Consider the following 22,628-nt stretch of genomic DNA (forward strand, 5'->3'; position numbering starts at 1 on the left):
ATCCCGTGCTTGCTGCTGGGGTAGCTCTGCCTCCCCCATGCTGAGGTTTGCTTTCCGGGCTGGCTGCCCTGTCCTGTGCCCTCCGCAGTCAGAGCAAGCACATGTTGGGAGCTTCTTGGAGACCCTTCCTCAGAGACCCTTTGTTCTCTGGAGCAGAAAGCCTGAGCAGCCCCTGTGTCCAGCTGTACCTGCTTCTGGAGCATGCTCCTCTGGGATTTGGGACATCCTGGGACAGGATGAGCTCTGCTGCAGATGCTCTGATTAGCCCTGTGTGAGGTGAGAGGTGTGCGGTGAATCTCACCTCCCCTGCCGGGAGCTCCATCGAACCCTGCTGCTGCTTCGGTGTCGCACTTCCCTTTGCCTATAGAAGAAACCTTGCCCCTGCCTGGCCGCTTCTGTCTCCTCCGCGTGCGGGGAGGCCGGCCAGGCAGTGCGCACCCATGGGGTGGCTGGGGTCTGGTGACCGTGCTCAGTGTGTGGCACCCCTGACGTCCCATGGCAGGGACGGGGCTTCCCACGGAGCCTGTCTGCGCTCGGCAGGTCCCGTGTCTGTCACCCAGCGGGGGGGTTTCCAGCCTTGAAGCAGAATCGGGTCTCTGGGGGTTGGGTGCCGGAGGCGGACGCTCGGGCAGGTCTGGCTGCCGGCGTAAGGGCTGGAGAGGCCGGAAGCAGGGGCCGGCTCTCAAGCACAGCCCACAGCGCATTCCTGAGCCTCGCTGTTCCCCTGCGTGCTGCAGCTTCTGCAGGCCCGGCAGCAGCGAGCCCAGCCCCTCTGCTGGGGCTCCGCGCACTTGCCTCTGCTCCTGAGCCGCTGTGCTGCTGCCTGCCAAACCGCAGCTGAGCCCTTGGGCTGTGGGCAAGGCTTCTCTAGGCAAGTCTTACAGCAGGGATGAGGCCGGTCGCCGCGCTGGGACACGGGGCTGGAGCCATGGGATGCTAGGGCAGCAGCCTCAAGGGTCCCGGCGCCGGGTGAGCTGTGCCGGTGGCGGCAGCCTCCCTGGGCTGCTCCATGCCCAGCAAACGTTCCCTGGCCAGCCCTGGGTAAGCAGAGCTGGTGCCTCCACCCTCAGCCCGACCTTTACACAGGCTGAAGGTCGGGCTGGCGCGGCGGCAGGCGCCGGCGTGGAGGCTGCTCCCATCCAGGCGCCCAGCAACAGCTTCCGGAGGGTCCTGGCTCCGTCTGGGTCTCTGCCACGGGGATGTAGGAGGAAAAGGTGAATTCCTTCTCCCTGCTCCCCTCCCACGGGCCAGGCCCGTGCTCTGTGTCCCCCCTGCCCGTGCCTGCTGGGCAGAGGTGGTTGTGAGCGCTGCGGTTGTGCCGTGTTGCTGCAGCCAGAGGGTGACTGGGTCCTGGGGCAGGGGGGAAGCGTCTCCTTTGTCTCTGCAGGTTTTGAACTGCTCTGTGGGTCAGTGGCTTGCGGAGCCCTGCCTGGTGCTCCCTTGCTGGGGTGGTGGAGGGCTCGGCACCCCTGGCCTGAGCTGCTCCTGCCAGGGTTTGGGTCTGATGCAGTGCCTGGACTCTCCTGGGGTGCTGCGGCCTCTTTGGCATCATGCAGGGGTGGGCGCAGGCTCATGGTGAGATGCCCATGGATGGGCTCGAATGGCCTCTATCGGCACTCACCGATATGGGGGCAGCTCCTGCCTGCACTGACCCCTCCTCTCTCCCTGCAGAGTACAGCCGCTTCGAGTCGAAGATCCACGACCTGAGGGAGCAGATGATGAACAGCAGCATGAGCTCCGGCTCCGGCTCACTGCGGACCAGCGAGAAGAGATCTCTCTATGTCCGGTAAGGCTCAGCCACTCCTGCCTCCCCCCTTGCTCCAGGCAGCCAAAGGCGGGTGAGATGATGCATCCATCCCCACCGTGCAGGATGCAAGGTGGGATGGTTCAGCCTCTGGGCAAGTGTTTCAGAGGCCAAGGAAGCAAGTGTGATAGAGGCATTGAGGGGCCCAGAGGGTGCAGCAAGGAGAGCAGTGCTTCTGCACCGGTTTTCTGGGACTGGGTGCTCTGCACTGGATTGCCTCTTCTGGGGCTGCTCTGCTTTGGGAAGTGCTGGTGTTTCTACAGAGCCCTGGGCAGCTGCTGGCCAGGCTGACCCACTGGGGACTACTGGGAGATGGAAAAACTCTGGACATCCAATGCTGCTTCTGCCCCATGCAGCTTGGGGCAGCATCTGGGGTGCTCTCCTCGAATCAATCCCTGTAACAGGCTTCTCCCCATTTCCTCCCACCATTCCTGCAGCAGGATCTGGCAGGAGGGGAGATGAGCTCTTAGGAGGATTATTGCTCTGAGCCCTCAATGCGTGCTTGGTGCAGAGCCAGACGCAGGGCAGGCAGCGGTCGAGCAGCTCTGACTGCTGCATCCTGCACCCTGCTCGCTGCCTGCCTCCTGCCACCAGCACGAGTGGGGTGGCAGCTAATGAGTAATTCTAACTGGGTAATTAAAATAATCCTGTAAATCCTCCTCTGCCCAGGCTGTTGCAGGTGGGGGCTGGCAGACACAGGGGATGCCTCTTCTTCCCTGTGAGAAGGGTGACAAGGGGTGAGGCAGCATCAGCCTCAGCCTGCATCTCCCACTGCATGGCTGGATGCTCCATACAGAGGGGCTTCAGGCTGTTGCTGGATCTAATACAAGCCTGTTCTGGCAGGAGGGGAGAGCTGCACTCTGAATTGCTGCAATCCACCACTTCCTGTGGGGCTTTGCAGGCGTTTTGCTCCATTTAGCATCTGAGGGCTCTGTGCTGGGGTGCGCAATGAGCCGGGTACCATGCTGAATAAACATCATCTCGCTAGTCCTGTCCTTGCTCCCCTGCTGTCTCATGAACAGCCTTGTGGGTGGAGCAGGGTTTAGTCTGGGTCCATCTTGACTGGAGCCTGTGAGGCTTCTGTTCCCTGCCTGTGCGTGTGCTGCGTGGATCGGGGCATGCCTGCGAGCCAGAGAGCTCCTGCTGCCTCCAGGCTGCTCGTAGCACCTTGCATCTCTTGGTGCGTCTCTCCACGTGGGTTTGGTGGCCTCCCCAGCACTGCATCCCCTCATGTACAGCTTCAGACGGAGGCTGGGCAGTGCCTTGCTGAGGGGGTGATCCCAGGGGAGAGCTTTACCCCAGCACGGCCCTTCCCATCCCTCCTGGTCTCTGTGGCTGCGCACCCTGCAGGGTGCTGGTGCTCCCCGCAGCGCCTGGGCTGCCCGGCTCCCCTGGGCGGGGTGGTTTCGAGCACGGTTTACCCGAAACCAGCTTTGCTGCTGCGCTGTGGCCAGGACACCAATTACAGGACAGAACTGCTTGAGTCAGCCCCGCGCCGCTCTGTGGCACCCTGCGTGCCGGAGCTGGGCACCCCGGTGCTGCTGGAGCCGGCTGCAGGTGCCGGTGCTCGTGGTGTGCTCTGGAGCTGCAGCAGCGCAGCACGGGCAGGAATGAGGCAGGTTCAGTGCCGCCTGCCTGTGCCGCAGCAGGGCAGAGTCCGCTGGCACCGGGGCCGTGCCGCGTGGGGATGGGGTGAGGTGGGCATTGTGCCAGGGCACCAGGAGGGTGCTGTGGGAGTCCCTGGCGCGGCTCTGCTGCCCGCCAGCCAAACTGTCTGCTCTCCTGCCTGCTTCTGTGTGCTGCGAGCAGGGCAGAGCAATCACGCTGCTGCCTGGCCCTTGCACCCTGTGTGCCGCAGGGAGCATCCAGCCACGGTGCGTCCTGGGTGCATGGTTTGGGGCTTGTCTGCAGGAGCATCGTGCCTTGGGGAAGTGAATGCTTTGTGCATCAGCTTTGCAGGGGCATGACCCCTGCACAGACCTTGCTGTGCTGCCCTGGGATGCCGGTGGCTGCTGGAGGAGGAGGCAGGAGCTGCGGGGCCGGCGCTGCTCTGCAGGACAGGGTGTGGGCAGGTGCCCTGCAGCCAGCCTGCTTGGAACCGGCCTGACCAGTTCCCGGGGCCTTGGCTCCTGCTTTGCTTGCTGGCTCTGGCCTCGCGGGGGCCTCCCAGCCATGCACAGCCTTATCTTTTGGCCAGGAGCTGCCTGCGAGGGTTGCTTACCTGCAGCAAAGCACCCTGCGGCGCTTGGGTGCGGAGGGTCTGAGCGGGAGAGCTGCTCCAGCCCTGAGCGAGCTGGGAGAGGGGGAGTGAGCTGGTGGCTGGATGTGTGTGCACATGGGGCTGCATCAGGTCTTGTCCAAAGAGCATCCCCTCTTCTCCTCCCCATTTAAGACTGGCTGCACTGGACGTTGAACAGTCCCAAGAAGCCTAAAAGGTTCCATTGCCCCGCGCTCCCCTGGCAGCGCTGGAGCAGGGCTTGCACCTGAAGAAGGTCCCTCCACAGAACATGACCCACGGTCCCTGGTCCTTCCCTTTGCACCGTGTGCTTTCAGGCCCGCTTACGAGTGCAGTGAGCACAGCAGAGGGCCCCTCCTGGCTGAGGAAGGCTCATCAAGGCCAGCATTCAGCCAGCAGCCAGTGTCTGTGGAGCCTGGGCTGGAGGCAAGCGGGGCCCGTGTCCCAGGAGGAAACAGAGGGGTTGTGCTGCCCGCAGTGGTGCTTGTAGTGACTGTTCCCTTGGTTTGCCTGGCTGCAAAGTCGCTATTGCAAGGCAGACACTGAGATCTGACATTAGTGGAATGAATTGCATGTGAAACCACTGGGAGCAGCTTGTGCGTATGAGCTGCAGTGGGGCGTGCGATGGAGCCTGTGCAGGGAGGCTGTCAGTGCTCCTGGAGTGAAAACCCAAGAATGAGCCTTTTCTGGGGCTGGTTGGTTTAATACAGAAGATAATTTTAAACTAAATAAACCGTTCTTGGGGGAAGTACTTGGGAGTCTGAAAAGGATCAGTTGTGGAAGCAGCTGTGTGTGTACCCTCAGCTGTGTTCCTGGGCTCTGGACTAATGTAGCTCTGGACATATCCCTGGAGAGGGACTTTGGACCAGGGCCTGCAGGGACAGGCCAAGGGGAATGGCTTTAACCTGCCTGAGGGGAGACTGAGATGAGCTCTTAGGCAGAAGCTCTTCCCTGTGAGGGTGCTGAGGCGCTGGCACAGGGTGCCCAGAGAAGCTGTGGCTGCCCCATCCCTGGCAGTGTTCAAGGGCAGGTTGGACACAGGGGCTTGGAGCAAGCTGCTCCAGTGGAAGGTGTCCCTGCCCGTGGCAGGAGCTGGAGGAGTTTTAAGGTCCCTTCAGCACAAACCTTCCCATGATTCTGTGATCTCCTCCTCTGCAGAGCCCTGTTTGACTATGACCGGACCCGGGACAGTTGCTTGCCCAGCCAGGGGCTCAGCTTCTCCTATGGGGACATCCTGCACGTCATCAATGCCTCCGACGACGAGTGGTGGCAAGCCAGGCTGGTCACTCCGCATGGTGAGAGCGAGCAGATCGGGGTCATCCCTAGCAAGAAGAGGTGAGTTCCATCAGCAGGAGCGGTCGCACTGGTGCCTCCTGGAGCCCCGCAGCCCTCGGGGCTCTGCTCAGGGTGGGCTCTTGCTGTGGTCCCAGCCCTCTGTGGCTGTGCAGCCTGAGGGCACCCTGGCTGCGGGCTGGGGTGTGCAGGCGTCCTGTAAAGCTGGGGGAGATGCCAGGGAGGAAGGGAGCACTCAGCCCCCGCTGTGGTCCTGTGGGGATGGAGAGCCGGTGTTGGCCAGGCTGGGGCTCCAAGTGAGGGCAAAGTCACAGACTCGGGCTGCTCCTTGCAACCTCTGACAACCTGCCTGGCTCTGCAAGCCAGGTCCCATGGGATGGGAAGTCACAGGGAGCAGAGGAACTGGCTGCCTTTGCCTTCAGGTCTGCAGTGCCAGACCCACCTCTGTCCTCCATCCCATCCCTCATAGGAAGCCTGGCTTGTCCTCATTCCTGCTCCCGCAGACACTGGTCTTGGCAGCTCCACATCCATCCCTCTCAGGGAAGGAGCTGCCCGTTGTCAATAGGGCCACCACCCGAGGGTGCACAGAGCCACCTGGGGAGCCAAGTGGGCAACACAGAGGCTGCCCACATGGGACTAGCAGCTCTTTTTGCCCTTTAACTTTGATTAGGGTGGAAAAGAAAGAGAGAGCGCGGTTGAAAACGGTGAAGTTCCACGCCAGGACTGGCATGATTGAGTCTAACAGGGTAAGTGCCAAGCTAGGGCTCAGTGGGGCACCCAGAGCTGGGAGCTAGTGATGGCAGCCGGAGCTCCCAGTGGGGCAGCTGGAACAATCCCAAAGAGCAGCACTGAACCTGCCCCAGAGCTGCATGTGCTTGTCGTGAATCCTCTGTGGCTGCAGGGGGTGAGCAGAGGAGCCCAGGACGTGTGTGAGCGCTGGGGAAGGAGCCCTTGTTGCAGTGGTGGTGGAGCAGAGCCCGTCCCACTGTGGCCCATGGCTAGGGGCTGACTGCAGGCAGCTCATACGGGTGAAGGCAGCTGTCCTCACCCCTCACACAGGGTGCTTCGTGAGTGGACAAGGAAGGGAGAACGGCCTGGCTACCCCTGCAGAGCTGCTCATTGCCTGTCGGCTTCCCAGCGTCCCTACCACATGTTTTCTCCATGCTTATTTTTTTTCCTGCATTACAGTTTTCATGTAATCTCCATTATTCCATTGAGGGTGTCCGCCCTGACCCAGCTCCTCATCGTCTCTTCATTTTAATTTCCCCCCGTGTTAAACACCGCTGTTTTCTCTGTCCTCCATCTCCATGTTCTTCAGTCGATCAAAACGAAACGTAAAAAGAGTTTCCGCCTCTCTCGAAAGTTTCCATTTTACAAGAGCAAAGAGAACCTGGCCCAGGAGAGCAGCAGACAGGAACGTAAGTAGCAGCTGGCCAGAGAGGGCAATGCAGCCCTCAGGTCCCCTACCTCGGGGGAAGAGGTGTCCTTAGCCAGGGGTCCCGGCCGCTCCACAGCCGCACGGCACCAGGGACGGAGCGGAGCTGGAACGGACACACAGCTGCAGGCTGGCGCTCTCTTTCTCTCTCTCATGTTCAGTGTCTTCATCCTTTCATCCAGCCTCACACCCGCCTGACCCCCCTCCGCCTCCCACTGCCCTCCCCTCCGCTGCAGGCTCTGCTCCCTCCCTCTGCCCACCATGGGCTCTCCTGTCCTGTCCTGTCCTCAGCTGCCGCCTCCTGCAGAGCTGCTCCTGCCCCTGCCAGGCCCGAGGAGCTGCAGGGGTCCCGGCCGCCCTCCCCCAGCTGCCCTAGAAGTGACCTGCACCCCACACCGCTTCCCAGAGCCCTTCCCTCAGGGCATGGGGGAGCGGAGCCCACCTGCAGCTGAGGCACATGTCCGGTAGCTGCAGACCCTGGCAGCACCCCGGGGCTCCCAGTGAGGGCAGGTTCCCCCCCACCCTGACAGCGCTGGGGCTGCTCACCAAACCCATGCCTGCTCTTTCCCGATGCTAAACTGCATCCACTCCCTCTGCAGCACCCAGAGCTGCGCTCCTCGCCCCTCAGGGCAGAGGAGCCGGGCTCTGCCCCGGTGCCAGGCAGTGAGCACATCCCCTGCACACCAGTGGCTCTCCTGGGTGTGATGCAGAAGCAGGAGGTTGATGTTGAGCTGCTCCAGGGGCTGCCCAATCCTCTCTGCTGCCCGTGCCAGCCTGGCGCTGGCTTCCAGTGAGCTTAGGAGCCAGCAAGAGCTTCTGGCCTGTGGTAGAGGTTAAGTCTCTGTGCCTGGGTATCTTGTAGTGCCTGGACGTGCTTGGCCTCCAGCCAGCTCCGTGCTGGAGCTGGGGTTCGCTGGGGCTCTGCTTTCAGCCAGTGCAGGACAGTGACGTACGGCCCAGAGATGGGGCAGGCAGCACTTTGCCAGCCCATGGCACAGTGAGCTCCCCCCTTGTGTTGTGCCGCTGCCTGCCCCAGCTTGCAGCAGGGGGTCCTTGCCCCATGGTCCCACAGCCCGTGGAGCACCGGCTCACACACGTCCCCGCCATGCCCTGCAGGGCAGGCTGTGCCGGGGGCACAGAGCCGCTGCGCCCGCTGCTGGCCCTGCTCCCCAGCCGCTCAGTGCCAGCAGTGCTGCCATGGCCCTCTGCCCGCCCCAGACCCAGGGTGGCCCTTGGGGGTCGTTGGCAGAGGGATAGGCTCAGTGGGGAGGGGGGTCCAGCCACGCGAGGCAAGACGTTGGCAGCAGGCTGATGGTGTCAGCTCTGACTACACTTAACCTCACTTGCAGTTGCAGCTCTGGGCCGTTCTGCACTCCTGTCACTAATGCTGGTCTGGCTCTGTCTCCCCTGTCCCTCTGACTCCCCTCTCCTGCACTCTCTTCTCTTCCCCCTCTCCCCTTTCTCGCTGTCTGTGAAATCAGGACTTCCCTGGGTTAAGTGACGATTATTATGGAGCAAAGAACCTGAGTAAGTGGAATTTGGATGCGCATCGCTCTCTCCGTCGCTGGCATGCCTGGTGGTGCCTGGGCACTGCGCTGCCCCGGGACGCTGCGGGGCTGGAGGAGCCACTGCTGCACGTGGGAAGGGACGGGGCCGTTTGCTTGGGATGCTGCTGTGCCCTGAGTGTGCCCAGCAAGGGCTGTGCTGCTCCTCATCTTCCTCTGCTCCTGGCTGGGCTGGCCGCTGGTTGTAGCGCTCGGAGCTGGGGAGCCGCTGCCAGTGCGGGTGGGAGGTGGCCGTGACCACGACAGGTCTGCTCTGAGTGGGGGGTGACGGTGTTTGGAAGTGTTGCTACATCCCCTGGGGCACCATGTACCCAGGGCTGCAGAACGGTGTTGGCAGGAGCCCCTTGGTCCTCCCGGCTGGCTGCGGGTCCAGGGCAGGCAGTGGGCAGCAGACCTGTGGGGCAGTTGCAGCACTGGATCAGCCTGAGCAAGCAAAGCCCCAGACTGTCCCCTCTTGTCACTGTCCTGGCTTTGTGAGTCCCAGCCCCGGGGGTAGGCTCCCTCTTCCCCACCTCTGTGCTGGCATGGAGCTGTGCCTTCCCTGTCCCTGTGTGCATGCTGCACCCGCTCCCCCTGCAGCACCTCCCTGCGCCCTCCCCTCCCTTGGCCTGGGAAGTCCAGCACCAGGATGTGCTGCCCACATGTGCCAGATTGCCCTCTCCTGGTGCCCCGGAGCAGCCGACTGTCCCCTTGCACATCCCTGGTTTCCTAGCAAAGGGTGGGAGATGCTGCCCATGCCCATGCGGGTGCCAGGGTGAGTGTTTGGGGTCAGTGTGCTGGGTGACAGCCAGGTGCCTGCTGCTTGTGCCCCTCCTGAAGGGGTGTCTCTGGTTCTTTGCAGAGGGTGTGACGTCCAACACCAGTGACAGCGAGAGCAGCTCCAGTAAGTGCATCCCGCCTGCTCTCCTGGCCCCGTGCACGTGTGTGTGTGTGTGTGTGTGTGTGTGTGTGTGTGTGTGATGTGTTGGCACTTCCATCGTGTCCTGTCCTGGTGGTGTTTCTGCCCAAAGGCTGGTCCTTCCTGCTGGTGACACCCAGATGCTGCAGCCAGGAGGAGCAGGGGTTTGGGGCAGGAGGGATCTTGCCCATTGGTCTCCTGGCTTCAGGGCTCTGCTCCAAGGCTCAGTGGCAGGTTCCCATCCATGGTGGTCCCCACGGTGCCTGCTGTGAGAAGCAACGGCCAGAGGTTGGGTCTGTAGCATAGGTCATGTAGCATCTAAGCCTGTACAAGAGCATGGGGGTCTGGCTGCAGGGAATGCTCACCCTGTCCCTGGCAGCTCCTCTGCAGACCCGCAGCTCATCCACCAGAGCAGATGGAGCATCCCAATGGGCCCCGAGCCTGCAGCAGCGGTGGGGTGGGGGCACTGGGGCTGGGCAGCGCTCACCTGCCTGTTCCCGGCTCTCTTGCAGAAGGACAAGAGGACACCATCCTGTCGTACGAGCCAGTGACGCGGCAAGAAAGTGAGTCCCGGCGCTGAGCTGTGTGTGCCTGCTCCAGCACAGGGGTCCGGTGCCACCTCCTCCGGCACCGCCCCACGGGGCTTTCACTTTGTCATCAGCAGGCAGTGCTTGTGAGCTGCCCGCAGCACCAAGGGAGGGATCCAGAGCTGGACCTGAGCTGGGTTTTAGTCCACAGCTGAGGACAGGATAACCCTGTCAGGTCCCTGCTGCAGAGCAGCTCCCCTGCCCAGAGCTCTTGGCAATTGTCCCTGCTCGATTCTCCATCCCTGCAGGCTCAGTGGTCCCAGCCTCGGTGGCCTCTCCTTGCCAGAAGCTGAACCAGAGCCTTGGGCTCCCCTTGCTCCCCCAGCTCCATGGCACCCTCACCCAGTTGTGTGGCTCCTGCCCTGAGCACGGGAGCAGCTTTGCTGGTCCATGTCCTGGGGACCCAGCGCCTTCCCCGGGGCCACGCGGGTGGCTGGGGTCGGCGGGGAGGGAGGTGTTGGTGGTGACCAGGCGCGGCTCAGGCTGTGGCTCCTGTCGGCAGTTCACTACGCGAGGCCGGTGATCATCCTGGGGCCCACCAAGGACCGGGTCAACGACGACCTCATCTCCGAATTCCCACACAAGTTCGGCTCCTGCGTGCCCCGTAAGTCCCTGCCCGTGCCCGCGCCGCAGGAGGGGAGCAGGGGTGGGAGGGGGCCGGGAGCACGGGGCAGGCATCGCTCGGGCTCACCCCCGGTGCCCTCTGCGCAGACACCACCAGGCCCCGGCGTGACAACGAGGTGGACGGGCAGGATTACCACTTCGTCGTGTCCCGGGAGCAGATGGAGAAGGACATCCAGGACAACAAGTTCATAGAGGCTGGGCAGTTCAACGACAACCTCTACGGGACCAGCATCCAGTCAGTGCGGGCAGTGGCGGAGCGGGTGAGTGTCCGGTGGGACCGGGACGTGTCCAGTCCAAACTCAGATGTGCCTGGCAGTTCTCCTCCTCTCCCCTGCGTGAGCAGAACCTGAGGCCACTGGGAGCTAGCTCGGCTCTTAGGGCTGGTGTTTCATCTCTGGTCCTCTCTTTTGTAAGCACATCAGAGCAAGCTGCTTTGTGCACTGAGTAGACTGTGTGAGAAACTGATCCTGACTGTCTCCTTTCCAGGGGAAGCACTGCATCCTGGATGTGTCTGGCAATGCTATCAAGAGGTTGCAGCAAGCACAACTTTATCCCATTGCCATTTTCATCAAACCAAAATCCATTGAAGCTCTCATGTAAGTACAGTGCCATGTTCTGTGCCTCTGTTCTGTGCTTCTCCAGGGTGAGCAGTTCTGGCACATCAGGGCTTGGCATTTCTGCTACCTCTGCTCTTGAGAAAGCAGCAGAAGTTGCTGCTGGTGCTGAACTTGTCCCTTGTTAAGAGGAGCTGGGCCATTGCTGTCTCTGTGGTGTCCCTCCACATCTAATGCCATGGTGCATCCAGGCTCCAGGAATTGCTCTGGCTTAAAGCATTTCGTTCGTCCCAGAGAGGGTTATCCATGGGAAATCTAAAGATGTTCCCAAATGTGCCCGGTGTAACCTGAGTACAGCCGGGAGAGGAGTGTGCTCTGTGGGGAGGCTCAGTAGCTAGAGCTGCACTGTGAGATCAGAGGAGGCTGCTGGCACCGAGGGGTCTGGGTTTGAGTCCACTCGTGTGCTGTGGTGGAACGGGGGGGCGGCGATGGGCAGAGCAGATGGGAGCCAAGGCAGCAAGGAGCATGTGGGGAAGGGTCCTGCCTGGGGGCGCTGGGTCCTGCCTGGGGGCGCTGGGTGCTGCCTGGGGGCACTGGGTCCTGCACAGCTCCTGGTGTCCTGGGGCTTCCCAGGTGCCCCGCTCCGGGGGTGGGTTTGCGGCTGTTCCCCGCTGAGGAGAGCTGAGCTGGTCTCTTGCACGCGGCAGGGAGATGAACCGGAGGCAGACGTATGAACAGGCCAACAAGGTCTTCGACAAAGCCATGAAGCTCGAGCAGGAGTTCGGCGAGTACTTCACAGGTGAGCATCCTGAGCCGGCTCCTGCCGATGGACCTCGTGGTCCAGCAGCTGTGACCTCCCTCGGGCACTGTCCCAACCACAGGGTCACGGGAATGTGTCCAGCTTCATCAAAGCAGGGCAGAAAGGGCGCTTTGCCAGGAGGGCTCTGCCAAGGGCAGCTCCAGGAGCAGGGGATAAGAGTTAAACCAGCTCTGGAGGAGGGGACAAGTCAGGCAGAGCCGGTGAGCGCTCGGTGCCAGCTTTAACAGCATCCCCAAGCCCCCTCCCCAGGCAGGAGAGCACAGCCCGGGCTGAGGGCTGCAGGAAACAGAGCTCCCTGCACGGGGGAAAGGTGTTTTCAGAAGAGAAAAGTGTCGTTTGCAAGAGGAAGGAGGAAACGAGTGACGTGGTGGAGACTGCCCTGAGTGACTGCAGAGCCTCTCCCAAGAGCAGAGCCAGTTCAGCTGGCTTCTGAAGCAGAGGGGCTGCCTGGCACTTTGTGCCTGCAGAGGCGAGTGGCTCATGGCACAGACATCCTTGGGCATTAAGAAACTAACGTCTGCAACATGATTAGATGTGAACAGGGCAGGGAGAGAGGCAGACACTGGTCTGTCACCTTTCCTCCAATGCAGTAACTGTTCCATAGAATCCCAGATGGTTTGTGTTGGAAAGGACGGGACAAGTGGTGGTGGGTTCAAACTGAAAAGGGAGATTTAAGTTGATAAAAGGCAGAAGTTCTTCCCTGTGAGGGTGCTGAGGCACTGGCACAGGGTACCCAGAGGAGCTGTGGTCCCCTCCTACCCAAACCATTTTGTGATTCTCTGTGCATCTTCCTCCCTTGTAGGCAGCACAGTGAAGTGCTGTGTGTTGAGCCCGTACTAAGCAGTGGGACTGTTGCTGGTCTTTGTGCAGTTCCCAGCCACACACTGCCCTTTCCAGGCAGAGAGCACTGCAATTCCCACCTGGCTGCAGAGGAAGCAGCAAACAGGAGGAGCCCTCAGCGGAGGCTGCAGGGGATGAACAGCCCTGCTTGGGGCACACACACGGGCTAATCCAAGCGAGGGTTCCGGTCCCTGCAGCGGCACAGCCGCAGCCCCTGGTACCCTGGCACCCTTTGCCAAGCTCATTAACTGCCCGCTGTGGAGAGCCCGTCCCGGGAGTGCTCTGCAGAGGGATCAGCTCTCGCTAATCCCCTTGGACACACTGGGTTAACCCCTGGCAGCGGCTCCTCTGGTGTGGGTTGTTCATTCACTCACTGGCCACGCCAGCACCGGCCCCTTCACTGCGGGGCTCACCCTGTACCCCCTGCAGGAGCCCTTCCTTTGGCTGCTGGTGGGGAAGGCACTGCTGGATGCTCAAGCTCTTGCTTGTTCTCTCCTCTCCAGCCATTGTACAAGGAGACTCTCTTGAAGAGATCTACAGCAAAATCAAACAGATCATTGAGGACCAATCCGGGCATTACATCTGGGTCCCGTCCCCAGAGAAACTCTGAAGATGTCCCCCTCCTGCTTCCCTGCGAGCAGAAGATCTCTCAAGTCCCACCTCACCCGAGCCCTCTGCCCCGAGGGGGGGGATATGAAAACTATTCCTGCCCCTTTTTTAGATCGTCGCAAAATTGAGTTTTCTAGTCCTGTTTCTTTTGTTGGGATGAACTCATCTCATTCATCACGTGACTGTTCCCGCTGTTCCTGCATGGACCTTCCCACTGCTCCATTAGAGACAGATGAGAACCCATTCAAGGTCGTTTTTTATTACTATTATTATTATTATTATTAAATCAAGAATCGACATGGGAGGAGGTGGCTGAGGACTAACGTAAGGAACGTAAGGAACAAGTGAAGCGATGGACTCTGAGCACATGAGCTAGTATCGGAGCTCCAGGTGCATTTTTCCAGGTGTGACTGTCGGGCAGCTCTGAACGGTGCGACAGAAAGGCAGCAGAAAGCATTTTATTTATCTGTATATGTAATTTATATATAATATAGAGAGAGATATTATATATATATTATATATATATATATGGACGTGGACTGGGAAACCGGAGGGACCTCTCATGAAAGGCACCGCGTTGTTGCAAGGAGCTCTCGGCTCCTGTGCCCCAGCCCTGGGCGAGGGGAGCCCCGTGGGCAGGAGGAGCTCAGCCGGTCCCGGGCGCCTCGGAGGCGGCTCTGGCCGGGGCTGGGTCCAGGTGCATCCCTCGCCCTCGGCTCGCGGGGCCGGGGATGCAGAGCAGCACCACGAGGAGCAGCTGTTCCGGAGCCGGCCCCAGCAAGGGAATGGATGATGCTACGTATTAAATTGCACATTGTTTTCCACACCACGTACGTGTTTGCATGAGAGGTTTCCTTTTGGTTCTATTTTTTTAAGCTGATTTTAAACCAAAACCATGTTGTGTTGCTGTGTTGGCTGCTTTTTGGTTTTTGTTTTTTTTTTTCACACTGTTTCATTTTTTTTCTTGTTAATCATGAACTGAATGGGTATAAAATCAATTTTTTTAACTTACTTTTTTAAACTGGCTCTCTTGTAAATAGAATCCAGAGCGACAATGGTTAGTTAGGAATTACTGTACTGGCCACGTGGAACAAATGTACTGGCTGTCCTGTGTTGCTGTGGGAAACCCGGGACGTTGGGCTGGCCCTGTGCCTGTGGGTGCCGGTGAGGTGACCCCTTCCAGCTTGGGGCAGCGCGCTGGCATTCCCTCTGCATAAGCCACAGGCAGGAAGAGCCGCAGCTGTGCCTTGGACGGACACACACTTCCCACATCAGAAACAGAATCGAAGAGCTGCTTCCCTGCTCTGTGGCACAGTCCCAGCTCTGCAGCCTTCCCAGGGGAAGGTCCATCCCACACAGCAGGGACGGCTCCAGCTGCTTCGGGAGCTGGGGCTCTGCTTCTGCCGCCTGTGCATAAATCCTCCTCCTGACACTGGGCTCTGCTCCCACGCTCAGGGTCCCCTTAGGAGACCAAGCCGGGTGCCCTGTCGGGCAGGGGCTGCAGAGCTGCACCCACTGCTGCACTTGGGGGTTTTCAAGGGAGGCAACTTCGCTGGCCCCGAGCTGAGGAGTGTCTGGCTTTGAGGACAGTGGCTTCCACATCATGGGAAGAGCCTTGTGTGAAGCTGTGGGGAAAGCTGCGCAGCCTTGGAAGAAGAGCAGTGTTGGTGGGTACTTGTAGCACAGGGAGAAGAGCTCCCACCTGACAGAGGACCAGTGAATGCTGTTTCTTAGTCACAGTGCCAAGCACCAGAACAGAAGAGGTCACCCTATGAGCAAAGCAGGTAAGTCTTGGTCCATTCTCCCTCCCCTGTTTTACAGGGATAAGTGAGGGGTGCTGGTCCCCATTCCTGGTGGCGGTGGTTATCAGGGTGTCAGTCAGTGCAGGTATGCACAGGCCACAGGAACTGCTGTAGGACTCTGTACAGCCCGGGGAGAAGCTGTTGTTACTTCTGCGCCACACGAAGCCATACGGGGACCGAGCTGCTTCCCAGGACACAAAGCGGTGCTGCAGGAAAGGAGGATGCTGCTGTGGGACTGACCTTACATGAGGAAACTTGGCAACAGATTCCTGCCCCGCTGGTCCTGCCTCAGCTTCCAGTGTCAGCCCCTGGAGAAGTGGAGAGGGTGAAGCAGAAGCCCTTGAACTGCCAGGAACACCACTCCTGCCTTCATTTTCCTTTTCCTTTTCTTCCTGTCTCCCTCCCATGAAGTCACAAGAAGAGGATGTACTCCATGGCATAGCTGATGGTTTCGAGTCAATCAGGACAACGCTTGTTGGTTACCAGTGCTTCTTCCAAGGAGACGTATATTTTTAATAAACAGAGAGTTACAAAGAACTCTTGAGACCTTCTTGTTGAGTCCTTCACTGGGTGCTGGAGCTGGTTTCTGGTGCTGATCTTAGCAACTCTCCAAGCTGCTCTCTCCATGCAAAGTGGTAACAGTGGCTTCAAACAATAATAAAATGCTTTTTTTTGTAGTGTAAGGTGGTCCCTGAGAACCTGTCTGAAAGGAGATGAGATGGGAAAACCACAAAGGAAGGAATGGGCTTGTCTGCTTATTTACAGCCATAACCAGGCCACTGAAAAGCTCTTCTAGGTGAGTGCTTGTAACACACATTGTCTCTGGTCTCAGACCATAGGTGTATTTTGGGTCAGGGCTTGTCTATACAAGGGGACTTTTCATCAGGTACTGTAGCAACAGGACAAGAGGTGATGGGTTCAAAGTGAAACGGGAGACTGAGATGAGCTCTTAGGCAGAAGCTCTTCCCTGTGAGGGTGCTGAGGCGCTGGCACAGGGTGCCCAGAGAAGCTGTGGCTGCCCCATCCCTGGCAGTGTTCAAGGCCAGGTTCAAGGCAGTGTCCAAGACACAGGGGCTTGGAGCAAGCTGCTCCAGTGGAAGGTGTCCCTGCCTGTGGCAGGGGTTGGAGCTGGAGGAGCTTTAAGGTCCCTACCAAAACAAACCAGGCTGGGATTCTATTCTATGTATTCCAGCTCAGACACAGCAGCTTTGTAGGGTTTAAGCACATGGTGCTTAGACACAGGGAGCGGTTCATATGGTGCTTTATCATTAAGCTACTTCAAAGGGGAGAGGAGTTTGGGGTTTAAGTCTTGAATTGGATGTTATGGTTTCCTTTCACACTGCACACAGGAGGAGGGAGGTTTTAGGGGAGCAGTGGTGTTGTACCAAGCATGGCATGGAGACTGCAGGCACGTCCCAGTTTATGAAGCTCATTAACCCGAGAGCCACCTCAGTTCCAGTGCACAACCTGAAAAAGCTTCAGCCCTCTTCTCATTACCTTCATTTCACTTCAAATAGCCACTCTTAGTGCTGGCTGCCTTTGATGAGTGTGTGTAATTACTGCTGCACTCACTGGACAAGCATGACCTTGTCCTCTGGTACAGCGTGACACCTTCACCTGTGAATGTGCTTGCACAACTGAGAACTAGTGGCCAGACCAGCCCCTCTTCCTGCCCCTCCACAATGCTCAATGCAGCCACATTCCTTGTGGCTCCGTGGTAAAAATACCCTCTCCCTGGACCCATTCCCCAGGTCACTTTGCATTTCCCTTGTGCCTCCTCTAAGGCTGTTGCTGCTCCCCCAACAGTTCAGAAATCATCAGATGAAGGAAAAAAAAAGGACATAAAATAGAGCCTGGGAAAGGGGGGACGTGTGTGAACTCCTGCCCCCGAGGGTCCAGCTGTGGTGTCACAAGCAATGAGGAACTCTACAGCTGCAGCTTCCTTCCACACCGATGTGTCCATCAGAAACTGCTGCTGCGATGCCACCCTCTGGAGCAGCCTGTGAGCACCGCGGGAGGAGCACCCAGTCTCAGCCTTTTTAAGCCAGCAACTGATTTATATCCCAGTCATCTGAGGTAGGCTGCTGAACCATAAGGCAACGTTCAGCCTAGTGAAATGAAATAAGCCCTGGACCAGCCTGCACTGACACTGGCAAAAGCAGTGCACAGGCACCTGCAAAGCAGAGCGATTGCAGGCAAAGTGCCTGTTGGGAATGGTCACTGGAAATCCAGCTAACTAAGGTCTGATCCAACTAGGAGAATTCTTGTCCTACTTAAAAGCTATGGAAAACACTAACTGTGACTCCTGTGTGACAGTCCATAGATCTGATCTAGTAGTTTGAGTTCTCATCAGTAAATCTGGGAATGTAAAATATTTAATAAGTACAGATTAATTGGTGGTCAATACTGTTTACTATTTGTCAGTTAAGCTTACAAAATGGATCTTAAATGTGCCATGCATGCAAAAAATGCCACTTACCAAGCCGCGGTTGCCTGGTGTCAGGTAAGGGATCTCAGCCTCAAGGGGGTAACCATGAGAGGTGGCCCTGCTCACCAGGAGATCCCTGATTTATGTAGCAAGGCAGCTATGCCATCCAGAGGAGATGCCTGGTCTTGGAATACTTTTAATGTTCTCATTGCCACTTACTACTACAGCCAGGTATTGAACTCAACCTGTTACACAAGAGCAGACTCATCTCTTTATTTCTAACTGTTAAATACCTGCAGAGAATGAGAACTACTGCCTAGAGGAAAACAATTCCATTCACTCAACAAAGACTTCCTTAAAAGTACATAGCTTAATCACTAACAAGGAGATCTGGCTTCTCTTGCACTGCTCCCCTGACACCACGCTTCCGCAGAGCTGATGGCCTCTTTCATCCAGCAGAACGTTTCCAAGGGACACTCCTGTCCTCCTTTTTGCAGTTGTGACTCTCATTATTCTTGCTCGTTTGAAAGAAAGCCTTTTGCTCTGTCCAGTTTGTCCAGAACCTCACTATAAAGGCCAATCATCTGGAGAACATAAGCACCACAGTTGTCAGTAAGGATGGATAAAGTTCTATCATTTAACTAGATAATACAAGAAAGCAACAGGGAACAGAAGCAAGGGCATAAGTGGGAGATTACCACCAGGTTCTAAACTGTTCTAAAACTGATGTCAAGATTTTGGCACAGGTTAAATACAGTGATTTAAGAAAAAAAAACAACAGTTAAATCACTGCAACCTAACAAAGGTAGGTTTATTTATACTGCCATAAAGCATAATTCATAGCTGAGTCTTATGTCAGGGAACCACAGAATGGCTGAGGTTGGAAAGAAGTGATTATTGTCTTAACAGGTGTACTTAACATGGTACAAAAACTGTGACCAGCTCTTGACTGCCCAGCTCATGCATAAGAGACTGAATGATGTCTGCACACGAGCTAGGCTGAGCTGTGCTGCAGTCTGGGTAGGAGCACCAACCAAAAACCATAGAGAAGCTTACTTGTGACAGAGTAACAAACGGTGTCACTGCTTTCTACAGAGATACTAGCCCTGAAACTTCACCACCGGCAGAAGTGGCTAAGCTACACCTGTAAAGATGAGCTTTAAGATGATATTCACATCAGCTTAAATCCTAAAACCTTGGATTATACTAGAAACCAGGTCTGAATGTGTTCATACAGCTGATCTAAGTAAAGTGGTACAGCACTTGTGAAAGCAAGCAACGTACAAGGGTTCTCCTATGGCCACAAACAGAAGTTTATTTCCAGACAGGCATTCACATGACCCTTCCAGTAAAGGAGACTTCATTACACTTTCTATTGTCTATCAAAACTTTCCTGGCCTCGCTTTGAAAAAGCCTTTTAGCATCAAGCTCTCCCAGGATATTTAGGTACCATGAAATTCTGCAGTGCTTTCTGCAAGCAGATCCATATCTAAAATTCAGGCCAGACCTTAAATCCGACATCCTCAAATCCATCTGCTTACGCTTACTTACATGGCCTTCATAGGTTTTCTTCAGAGATCCTAAGTGATTGAGGAAGCGCATTCCTAACCCACACCACTGCTCAGCTTCCCTACATTTCCCAACAGTATATTGAAATACTCCCGTATTCCATGCTCTTGTCATCAACCAAAGGATCTCCATCTCTGGGTAAGCATCCTGGAGTAATAAAGAAGAAGCAATAGCTCATAAGAAAATGGACTTTTCACTTTAACCCTGACAAGTCAAGAGTGCATCAGAGTTTGGTTTTAAAGTGGGAAAACAGTTACTTGTTTTTTTTTCTCCTAAGCAAAGGGCAATTCCTTCAGAATCATCCTGTAATTCACAGTTCATCTGCACTACTGCCAAACACCTTGCTTCCAACATGGGTAAGTCATGTTGCAATTACCTATTGGTAGATCAGAAAATACAATTCTGTGGGACTGGAATGAAAGGTGCCTTTTTAACTGCAGAAGAGTAGCAATACCCTACAATACTTGAACGTGGTGGGAAACTGATTCAGCTGGAGAAGGGAAGGACAAGAAATTACTGATTTGTCATGCAAATCCTTAAGGGGAGGCTGGAAGGACTTCTTTCCCCTTTGATAGACACTTCTCATCCTAAGTAAGAGGGCCCAGAATGAATTTCTGAACGGGAGCATTCATTTCTGAAGAGGAGTTGTAAATCATGCGTGGTGCACCAACTTTATAACTGATAACGGACTAATGGGATGCCCCAGTGTCCTCCTCCTATCACAGTGCCAATTAGTACCTGTTGCCATGAGCAAGACTGCAAAAGAAGGCCACCCAGTGCTGTAGAGTTTTGCTGTTGTAACAGTCCACATTAATATTTCATTCATAGCCCTCAACAAGAACAGTAACAAATTAGAGGTGAGGACTTCAGTGGGAGGCAGGCATGAATGTGGGGACACTGATTTTCTGGGAAGTCAGGAACAACGTATCTTTATGCCACTTTCATAAAGAAGAGACATTCAAACCTTAACCAAAGAACCAGCCACGCAATGGAATGAAGCTATGATACATGGTATTGGTTTACTAGTCCTGAACAGGAATACTCCTTAACTGACTTTTACCTATCAAATTTTAAGTAGAAATGTCTAACTTCCTCAGTACAACTGGCTTCACTTACAGCATTTTGCTTCAGGCTTGAAAGGAGCAGCAGAAATGCTTAAAGAATGATTTTGCTCTCCATAAACCTGTCCTCACAGAAACAAAGCATGTGGTACCACAGGAACTGACAGCTCAGGTCTAGGAATCCAGTTCTAGGTCATTTGGATAAAACAGTAATGTAGTAAGTTCCCAAATACATTTAACAAGACAGAGTTGAGAACAAAAGCAAGTCTGGAATCCAGATTTTAACTGGCTTTAAACTGAGCTGGAAAAGTAATCTGCATTTGAAAAAAAACCCAACATATTCAGCGTGAGAATGTAGAAGCAAGAGGAGGAATGATGGGATGTCTCAGCTGCAGATGTTTCTAAAATAGGCACTGAAAATTTGGCCTTGAATGTCTCTAAAAAAGCCCTTACAAAATCCAGGGAACTTCATAATTTAGTCATAAATATCCAAGAAGCATTTCTTTTGAGGTAATGTCAGTGTATCTTCTGCTGAAGAAATCTTGGCTGCTCAACACATCACACCATGCACTGCTCACTCTACTCATCATTCTCAGCCTGATGAGATTTGTTATTTTTCATGTGCTCAGGATCATCCCCCAGCCTCTTGTACTCCTGTTCAACTCACTGTGCTGCTGATTATGCTCAGACCATCTTCAAAGTAGTCCCACACCTCCTGCAGTACACAGGCATCCAGGTCTGTTAATCCAGTTGGTAAAGAGAGATTTATCAAACTATGTAAGCATTTGCTGAGAATTGAAACAGAGCAGAAGAGGAAAGATTAAATACCATGTGCACCAACAGCCAGTTTTTAGCATCAGCAGCACAGTAACTTATGTCTCTGTGATTGTTACACAGACAGGTCCACCCTGGTGCTTACTACATTTCCATTATTCAAGCAGAAACATACATTTTCCTAGCATCAGATCTCATTCAGACAAACTATGCCAAAAGAGAGCCTAGAGAAGCAAGCACTTCATGAGTTTCATTGCTAGGCTCTAAAGTAACACAAAAGGAAAGAGAGAATATTTTCTAGAGTGCTACATGTAACAGCAAGGAAAAAGTATGCTAACTTCCCCAACAAGAAGTAAGGAGTCAGCAGCCTCAGAAAATCAGTAATAAACACATGGCTTCAGAAATGGGGTTCTTCCTTCTCAACATGAAGGGAGAAGAGCAGTATTAACAGTTGCCTTTGCCCAGGGGTTACTGCAAGGAACCTGGAAAGGAAAAAAAGGTCCTTTCTGGGGTATAAATAAGAGAGAAGGACATGTGCCAGGTTGGTTTTCAGATTCCAGAAGGTACAGCTGTTAGAGAGTCAGTTACACAGCAAACTAATGGACTGTGGCATCGTATCACTAACTTACAACTCTTGGCCTTCTCAGCACTTAATTTCTTTTGCTAATCATCTCTTCATTGTCTTTGAAATGCCTAGTTCACTACTAGCAGGGTACCCTTTGAAATGAACACCTTCCTCACAAGAAACAGCCAGAGACCTCCTCTGGATACAATTTTCATTTTCCTTCCTCAATAGATTCATTTATGGGAAATAAAACTGTCTCAAAAAATATACCAGGAAGCACCTCCCAGTTTACACATCTATTAGAGAGTCGTGACTGAGAGGTACATTGGTTGGCCAGCAAGGAGTGGAACCTTGCACATAACCTAAAACCCACTTTTTCCAAATGGCAGCCCTTATTCCCTGTCAGCATCTCCAGTCACGGGCTCACGGCAAAGCTGCATGTAACACTCACCTGAATTTCTCAACATCAATGACAGTCTGCTTTCTGTGAAGGTTTAATGCACTCTTGAGAGCTTTCTTACACAGTACAGGATACCGAGCTGGAGATTCCATTGCTAATGCTTAAAACCAAAAGGAAATTGAGAAGAAAATTACTGGAGCCAAACTTTCATCTCATTGGTCACTAAAGTACAGCATGATGCCTGCTTGTGATAAACAACTGCAAAGAGATGTGTTGAATGCCTGGGCTGGTCACAAGCTAGTGACCAGTCTACTACTTTCTTACTGTGCAGATCATCAGTGAGGGCTGTAAAGCAGAAGCACAGTGCACTTCATAAGTACTCCCACTACTGTTTACTTCTGGTGCAGAAACCCAGACATGTTGCTGCGGGAGGGTGTCTAATGTAAAGAGTTTTGTTTGTGCCCTTGAATATAAAGACCTGATTGGAAAAAAAAAGGCAGGGGTGAGATGCCAGTATAGTGTTTTCAAGCCCAGGTGTGTACTCTCTTAAGACAAGAGAGAGAAGTAGGTGTTCATGCAGTCCTACAGAATCACCTCCAAAGATTTGCCATGGTACTTCTAAATTTTATTCATCTTCATTTGATCCTACTCTAGATTCTCAAGGAGGCATAACTAGGACCTTGTGATGAAAGCATGGTGCAGTACAGAAAAGTGCTACTTACATATTGACAACAGTAATCTGAAACTGTATCTATCCAAAGTCC

At 55.1% G+C, this 22,628-nt stretch overlaps 2 protein-coding genes across 16 annotated transcripts in view; one reads left to right on the top strand and one right to left on the bottom strand.

Moving 5' to 3' along the window:
- The window catches only part of DLG3 (discs large MAGUK scaffold protein 3), a 70,846-nt gene extending 55,242 nt beyond the window's left edge, over positions 1–15,604 (top strand). For 4 of the 9 annotated variants that reach the window (XM_062612799.1, XM_062612801.1, XM_062612803.1 and 1 more), the window contains 11 exons: positions 1,672–1,786; positions 5,199–5,375; positions 6,004–6,079; positions 6,652–6,751; positions 9,175–9,216; positions 9,744–9,794; positions 10,321–10,422; positions 10,530–10,702; positions 10,929–11,038; positions 11,704–11,795; positions 13,160–15,604. In XM_062612799.1, the coding sequence (XP_062468783.1) occupies positions 1,672–1,786; positions 5,199–5,375; positions 6,004–6,079; positions 6,652–6,751; positions 9,175–9,216; positions 9,744–9,794; positions 10,321–10,422; positions 10,530–10,702; positions 10,929–11,038; positions 11,704–11,795; positions 13,160–13,266 (1,145 nt within the window). In that variant the 3' untranslated portion in view covers positions 13,267–15,604. Of the gene's footprint in view, positions 1–1,083; positions 1,215–1,671; positions 1,787–5,198; positions 5,376–6,003; positions 6,080–6,651; positions 6,752–8,249; positions 8,296–9,174; positions 9,217–9,743; positions 9,795–10,320; positions 10,423–10,529; positions 10,703–10,928; positions 11,039–11,703; positions 11,796–13,159 lie in introns of those variants that run through there. The other 5 variants (XM_062612800.1, XM_062612802.1, XM_062612804.1 and 2 more) reach the window with 3 other exon arrangements.
- Positions 15,605–17,671: 2,067 nt separating this feature from the next.
- The window catches only part of TEX11 (testis expressed 11), a 28,550-nt gene continuing 23,593 nt past the window's right edge, over positions 17,672–22,628 (bottom strand). For all 7 annotated transcript variants that reach the window (XM_062612832.1, XM_062612833.1, XM_062612830.1 and 4 more), the window contains 4 exons: positions 21,916–22,024; positions 20,793–20,913; positions 19,047–19,211; positions 17,672–18,079 (listed from right to left, as the gene is read on the bottom strand). In XM_062612832.1, coding sequence (XP_062468816.1) covers positions 18,005–18,079; positions 19,047–19,211; positions 20,793–20,913; positions 21,916–22,024 — 470 coding nt within the window. In that variant the 3' untranslated portion in view covers positions 17,672–18,004. The remainder of the gene's footprint in view (positions 18,080–19,046; positions 19,212–20,792; positions 20,914–21,915; positions 22,025–22,628) is intronic.

The sequence above is a fragment of the Pezoporus occidentalis genome, unplaced genomic scaffold (assembly GCF_034315485.1).
Source record: "Pezoporus occidentalis ecotype Australia unplaced genomic scaffold, CSIRO_AGI_Poc_V1 ctg161, whole genome shotgun sequence".
Taxonomy (NCBI): Eukaryota; Metazoa; Chordata; class Aves; order Psittaciformes; family Psittacidae; genus Pezoporus; species Pezoporus occidentalis.